The following is a 7,338-nucleotide window of genomic DNA, read 5'->3' as shown; positions in this document are numbered from 1 at the left end:
GTACAGTGGACATGTGTGAAAAACAACCCCCGGTACCTACATTGTCCTCTCATCTGGGGACCTCTCATATTCACCTTAGAGAGGAACTGTTTCACCTCCTATTAGGTCTTCCTAGGGGTTTGTTTATGTGGGTCTACATGATGCTGGTTAGTCATGGTTAGTCATGCTTAAGTTGCGAGCTCATGGTTTTTCCCCCTCCAAGCTGTCGATTGTATTCATGCATGAAAAATGCATGAAAATTTCATACCAGTGTGAAAGGTGATTTTATCCAATTCACTTCCAAATTAAAGTCAAAAGGTAGCCTCTGATTTCTTTGGTTAAAATGACATCTTCAGCAGACAACTTTATCAAAATATAAAGAACCTACCCTTGTGTATGTGTACCAGTTAATGAACATTTAGATTGAGTTTCTTCCTTGGACTAGAACCCAAACTTTTACTTTCAGTTCTTTAACCACTAAACCCTGCTATCCACTTTTCCTTTCAGTTAGTAATGTATTTATTGAACATTGATAGTACTGTGTCTTTCTCTTTCTTCTGAGGAATCATATGTATTAAAAATATTTAGAAAACATGTATAATAGCATAAATTATATATACATGTATTTTGTGTGTGTGTGTGTGCGTGCGTGCTTGTGTATAATATAAGCAGAATAGCTTTATAATAATAATAATAATAAAAAAATAAAAAATGCGCTATAATTCCAGATGTATGTGATCTTAGAGCTTTTTCGAGCTCTTGCCATTGTAAAGGTAATATACCACTATGGTTATCTGGTGATTATGTAGAATAAACTACATGTTATTGTGCATGACAGTGCTCTGCATTGACCTACAGCAATGTAATCACCTTCTAATTTCTCTGAGTTTTTTTCTTTATTGTGTACCATATTAACAAAAAGCACAAATTTTTAGGCAAATAAATAGGAATTTATTTTAGCTTTATATTTCATGAAGCAAGTTCAGTGACTGTATAAATAAAATGAACACTTGATTGATTAAATATAAATCCAAAGCTTAATGAATAAATAAAAAAAATTGCAGACATAAACACCAACAAGTGAAATTAAAAAGCAGGAGTTTTTCAGAAAGACAAACTGTTCATTGTTGATTCATTTTCACGTTTTTGTGTCTTTCTTTAAAAATAAACTTTACATTACTTTACTTTAAATTAACATTGAATATAAATAACTGAATTGTATTTCTATACACAAGCTTAAATACACCAAAATCAGACTCAAACATATTAAATAAACAGTTTGATTATAAATATCCAGGAGTGATGTATCCAGAGATCTGACTGAGAAAATTTAAGAAACTTCATTTTGGTATCACTCCTGTCACATACAGCAGATTTGTAAAACAACATAACAATGAACAACTGGTTTTGCATGGCAATCACATACATCTTTCCTAATGAGTAATTAGGGCATTAGTTTTCCATATGTCGCAAACAATAAATATCTGCAAAACAATTGCCGATTTTTGGCAAGGCCTCAGACCATTGAAACTAGTGGCCACTGAAAACAATAAGCACATCAAAGTAGAACATGAAACACATCCATCATCAGAAAATATCGGGCCAGAGACACTAAGTGAGGAAGGCACTGGAAATACAGATCCCCCGTAAAATTAACAAAAGGGCAATCTCTTTGGATCTGTGTTATTCTCAAGCAAAGGCTCTCCAGTTATACATGTAGACTGCAATGCAACACTGTTACCTTGCCAAATTGCTGGCTAGCGCTACAGGCTTTTTGTGTGCTGACCAACCTTTCCACAGATGTACTCTTATCTCAACCTTCGCCTCCAGCTTCACAAATTAGCAGCAATGGGTATGCAGTAGGGCTGAATGCTGGAGACATGGTGTCAGGCTTCAGTAGTACCCCCTGCTTCAGTGCACAACAGTGTCAGCTACATGAAAATTAGCTGTGAGGTTCATCCATTTCTGTCACTACAAGTCAGATGCTTCTGGATTAAGACAAGAAAATAATGCCACATTTAAGGCAAGATAATGGAAGCTGTATGTTTTCCCAGTCTCTCAACTCCTCCAACACTGAAGAAAAAGCATCATGTAAGACCACTAGCACATAGTACTTGGTGTTGACTGCCACCAGCGAGAGACAGAGTACACTACAAAGGCACTGAAACCATAATCACAGTTCATCTCCTGAGGAACCCTTTTTAGTATCAGAAAGGTGCAATCCCTGTGGCTATGACTTTTTTTAAATCTTGCAAGATATTTTGGTTATCAGTCCATATATGGAATGAAAGCTGATATTAAGCAAACTTTGTTTCAGAATTCTTTATATCACACATTGCGCTGCTTTGAAGGACCTGTAGAACTTTGTGGGCATCATAAACTGGGCCACAGTCAAGGGCAGGCAGCACAGTGTAGTGTGACTGTTCTCAGCTCCAACTTCTACATTAGAAATAAGGACCAGTGGTATAAAAGCTACACAGACATCTGCAGTGTCGACAGCCTGTGTGAACAGAGAGCACTGCAGTTAGCAGACTGTGTGGTCTCATTGTCTCCAGTCCTATGACTGAGGGGCGCTCTTTACGGAAGTCCAAGTCAGGGTGTGCGTGGGAGGAAAGACTTGCTTCCAACATCGGAATCCATGAAGGGATTAGGACTTGACTGAGACAGACATGTTAGGCTCTGGGACACTGCCATCCCCAGTGCTCGATTCTCCTAGTCTCTTCGCTCTCCCGGTAACTGACCCTTAAGTAGTTAACGTAAAGAATGTTTCTGGCATTCTTTGACACATCCATGTCTCCTCACTTCTTTGTTCTGTTGGTCATGTACCATGATGGCAGGGCACATGTGAGAAGAGGATGTCAGTAGGCATGAGACCCTTCATCCTCCTCCACCATCAGGTTTTTGGTCAGGTGCTCGATCTTCTTGCTCAGTGAACTCCACCAGCTTTATCTGTTTTGATGCCCATGGGACCCAGGGGTTTTCTTCCTGGTTACACCCCGCTTGGCTGTCTCAATATTGGTCTTGACTATATCCCTAAGGACACCAAATGGGAAGGCTTGGTTAGCACAGTTGCATTTAGCGCATGCCCCAGAGCCACACAGACTCCAGGCCATGTGGAGCCCTTGATGCTTCATCTGCTCTGCTCACCTGAGGGAAGCCAGCAGGCTGGAGCTTGTTCTGTTTGGGGGTAAGTCCCAGACCTGGCTTGGAGGGTTTGCCTGTAGTGGGGTGGCATTGGAGGAGCTGTGGGCAACAGCATGGCAAAGTCAGGCTTAGGAACGGTCATGCAAGTGAGGGAAAAGCCCCAGGAAGATGACAGACACTGGTGGGCTACCCTCCACCCACCCCCGTGACTCCATGTATTGCCTGGTCTGCTTCCATCACCTGTTTCTACAAAGAATCTTTTAGCCCTGTTGCTGCATGTATCATGCAGAGTCTGTCAGCAGTGCCTTTCCCCACTTGGTAGGGCTTGCCAGGGTGGGGTACTGACAAGGTAAATCGGGGCAATAACTCAGTGGTAACCCTGACTCATATCTCCCAGTGGCGTGCAATGAAACTCCCATAACTTTCCTGCACTAATCTCCACCACTTCTCGTTGGGTTTCTGTTTTGTTGGGGAGATGTTGTTCAACAGAGCCAGGCTCAGACTAATCCGTGCCCTCAGGCAGAGGGAGCCTGTGGAAGAAAAGTCCTTCAAAGGACACTCCCTCCCTAAACATATTTTTCTAGAACCACTAAAAGCCTTTTCTAAAAATAGCATTCAAATACCATTTGCAATCCTACACGATATTTGTCTGTTGTTGTGGAGACCAAATTGGTAGTATGAATATCTTCTGGGTGCTCACTCTACCAGCCTCAAGATGGCAGCTGCTGAATGACCATGCAACCTTTTAACCTTTCACTTTACCCCAGAGGCTTTAACCACTTTGGTCACTGAGCAGCAAGAGAGGTAGAGAAATCACATCAAAGATGTGAGCTCACCTGCAGTGGCAGAAGTCGGTGCACACGCGATCATTCGGGTCAGTGCAGGCACAGCGGCCTGCTGAGCGGCGTCGACGAGACAGGGGACTTCCCAGGCCATACACAGTGGTCTTACTGTGGAGACATGAGGAATGGAAAGAGTGTCAGTACAGCCAGGCATAGGGCTATGACCTGCCTCCTTCTCCAGAACAAGGAGAGGTTTTTATGTCTCAGGTCTATGGATACATAACTGAATGCATCCAAGATAGGGGCCTCTTATCAAGACTTTAAGTAACAATACTGATGACCATATCATCGATAACAGAAGTCTTTCACTTGTGACTGTTAACCCTCTCCTGCTGCCACCTTCAACCCAAGAGCCAGTTTACCTGTACTCCAGAAACTAATAAGACAAAGATCTTGGGTTTGACTTTTAACAGGGGCTTTCAAGAAAGAGCATTTATAAGGTACCTTTGAGAAAGACATTTAACTTGCTTTGCATCTTTATTCATGTAGGAGTTAGAAATGGTAGAAAACCGCATGCTATTTACATGTCTGGATGATAGAACATTTCAAAAACATTTTCTTTTTGTGCTGTTGAACAGAGCTGCAGCATAGGTATGTATGTCATAGAGCACTAATAATGAATTGTGTTCCACAAAAGTGACAACCATCTACGGTCATAAAAAAATACCATCTAATTATGTCATGCTGGTATGGGTTTGGGTCACAGCAGGTCACCGGCCTACCTAGGAGTGTTGACCCAGATGATGTCCAGATGGCAGAAGTAGTGGCACTCAGAGTCCATCTGGTTGTTGCAGGAACAGCGTTTCACTCTGGCATGCTGAGGGGCCAGGTGGGCACTGGAGTCTGTGTGCCTCAACAAGGGGTGTCCAAACCCTACAGAGAAAGAGATTGTGGAGCATCATTATCCAGTGTTCACAGAAGAGATGATTTGGACATGTGAAAGAAATTCTTTACATAAATGTACCAAAAGGGACTGCTAAGTCATGCTTGGAGACGCGCTGAGTCACACACTTCTTGTCCCACCGCATCTGTTCGTGGCATCCAGCCAGTTCGGTATGGGACTAAGCAACTGGCGGAATAACAGGCTCCAGTGCCAGTGAAAACTGTTTCACGGATATTGACAACAGATTCAGGGGCTAACTCTGCAAAACCCATGAGCATTTATTCTGAAGGAGACTGTATTTCCTGAAAGAGCAATGGGATTCCGGTGAAGTGTATTTACAGTTGACTGTGCAGTGAGGCTGGAGTATGAAAACAGACTCAATGTTGACATCAGCAGGTACATTGTCCCAGGTGTGTACGCAGCCTTTGTTGACTTTTGCTGTCAGTGCGCCACCCTAATGCCCTGAATGTGGGGCAAGGGAGAGGCCCAAACACAGGTCTCGCTTGGCCCAATCCCTTATTTTCATTCTCACAGCAAAACAGTCAAACACTATTTGCTGCAATGCAATTCAGCCACCTGTGGTCCTCACAGATTGTTACAAGCATAAGCAAGTAGCCCTGTAAGAGGTTGAAGCACATACACACAGGTAAGCAGGTACTGAAAAAGAGTGCAACAAGGATTCACAAAAAAGTTGATCTGAAAACTAGAATGTTGCATTGTACCAGGAACACCTCGAAATTTGCCTAAAATGTATGAAAGTGCATATAATTACTGTAAAAATGTACTATAATCTTATTGTAACAATAAACAAATATATTGTTCTAAATAATAAGTTATTTATTATTATATTTGATCATATACAAACAGTGTATTACCATGCACTTGCTAAAATGTTACTAAAGTTCATCTGGTTCCTGTTGTTCACAAAGACACTGAAGAAGTTCTAATTTTAGTATATGTGCTGCCGAAGCGAGACACTGAAGAAGTTAGTGCAGTTTGTGTCTATGTGCGATCCACCTGGCAAAGCGCACACGTACCTTCCTGCAGGAACACACAGAGGGTGAGGATCAAAAATGCCAGGGACTGGGTCCTCAGGGTTGCCATTGTCAGGGTTTGCAACACGTCTGTTAATAAATCCACAAATCAGGTAACACAGCTTACCTCTGCTACTGAGAGCTGAGATACAGGTGCTCGTCTGAAAACAGGCTGATTCACTGCTCCTATTTATCCCAGGCATCTGTGATGTCATCTAAGCCACTCCCATTAATCCCCCACACACTTTCTTAGCCTCCCTTCAACCCCGCCCATGTGGGACTTGTTCCTTTGTTACACAACTGTCATCCTGCAGACTGGTAGCCTTTGCATTCCAGAAATGCCATGTCTCTCCTGTAGGTCAGTGGGGTAAAAACAATGGAAGAAAGAAAAGGAGCAACATGGGACATTTAGAGCTCCCTCCAAACCTGGCCAGTGGAATGAGCTCTGCCACCGGCTGAGACTGGAATGTGTCAGAACAGCTCTGTTTTTTTCCCTTTCCATTCCAAGATATAGTGGAGCATGTGGAGGTGGCCTCAAAATGTCACAGGAAAGAGAATGAAGATTACAGGAGAGTCCCTGTTTTGCATGTGCTTTACCACGCAACAGCTGGAAAGACAACAGTGAACACTGCATGAAGAGTGAAGTCACTGGGGCATGTCCTGGAACTCCAGTCCACTTACTTTGCAGTCAGAGGAAAAAGGGCATGTGAAGGGGAGGGGTTTTGGGGGTAAGGCATATGTCAAGGCTTATTATGAACTGAATTTGAATAAAAAAAAAAGACCCCCAGAAAAGACCAAAATATACAAATCAGTAAGAAATTCTTAATTATTCTTAGTTATTAATAAGGAGGTTTATAATAGACTTGAGGTGACAGTTGACAGCAATACTGTTTGCAGTCACACATAACAACATTATAGTAATGCATTATTAGTCATATAGACAGGAATACTATGACTACTACTACTACTACTAATAATAATAATAATAATAATAATAATAATAATAATAATAATAATAATAATACAATTGCTTGGCATTTAACACTGTCATCCCAGCCAAGCTGATCCAGAAACTACTAGAGCTGGGACTGAATGCTGCATCGTGCAACTGGATCCTGGATTTCCTCACCAATAGACCCCAGTGTATGCGGATGGGCAGAAATACCTCCTTCCCACTGATCCTCAACACTGAGACTCCACACGGAAGCATCCTGAGCCCAGTGCTGTATTCCTTGTTCACACATGACTGTGTGGAAGTCACAGCTCCAACATTATCATAAAGTTTGTTGACAATTCCACCACTGTGGGTCTGATCGCCAACAATGATGAGACGGCCTACAGGGAGGAGGTGATGCTCCTGGGAAAGTGGTGCCAGGACAACAACCTGTCTCTCAATGTCAGTAAAACTAAAGAGCTGGTGCTTGACTTCAGGAAACAGTATACAGCTCATGCACCC

General features: G+C 42.4%; 1 protein-coding gene across 1 annotated transcript; it reads right to left on the bottom strand.

Moving 5' to 3' along the window:
* Positions 1–1,278: 1,278 nt before the first annotated feature.
* LOC108935803 (endothelin-2) lies at positions 1,279–6,036 on the bottom strand. Its single transcript, XM_018754679.2, has 5 exons — positions 5,886–6,036; positions 4,688–4,838; positions 3,960–4,073; positions 3,127–3,222; positions 1,279–3,012 (listed from the first exon to the last, which is right to left on the bottom strand). The coding sequence occupies exons 1-5, from the start codon at positions 5,950–5,952 to the stop codon at positions 2,925–2,927; spliced, it is 516 nt and encodes a 171-aa protein (XP_018610195.1). The 5' UTR covers positions 5,953–6,036; the 3' UTR covers positions 1,279–2,924.
* Positions 6,037–7,338: the final 1,302 nt, after the last annotated feature.

Source organism: Scleropages formosus, chromosome 8 (genome assembly GCF_900964775.1).
Source record: "Scleropages formosus chromosome 8, fSclFor1.1, whole genome shotgun sequence".
Classification (NCBI taxonomy): Eukaryota; Metazoa; Chordata; class Actinopteri; order Osteoglossiformes; family Osteoglossidae; genus Scleropages; species Scleropages formosus.
This window is presented reverse-complemented; position numbering and strand designations above follow the sequence as displayed.

Excerpts from the sequence above, each read along its gene's own strand:
- LOC108935803 (XM_018754679.2), bottom strand. The coding sequence starts at position 5,952 with ATGGCAACCCTGAGGACCCAGTCCCTGGCATTTTTGATCCTCACCCTC. Across the intron at positions 4,839-5,885 it reads CTGTGTGTTCCTGCAGGAAG|GGTTTGGACACCCCTTGTTG; the intron begins GTACGTGTGCGC and ends CTTTCTCTGTAG. Across the intron at positions 3,013-3,126 it reads AGCCTGCTGGCTTCCCTCAG|GGATATAGTCAAGACCAATA; the intron begins GTGAGCAGAGCA and ends TGGTGTCCTTAG.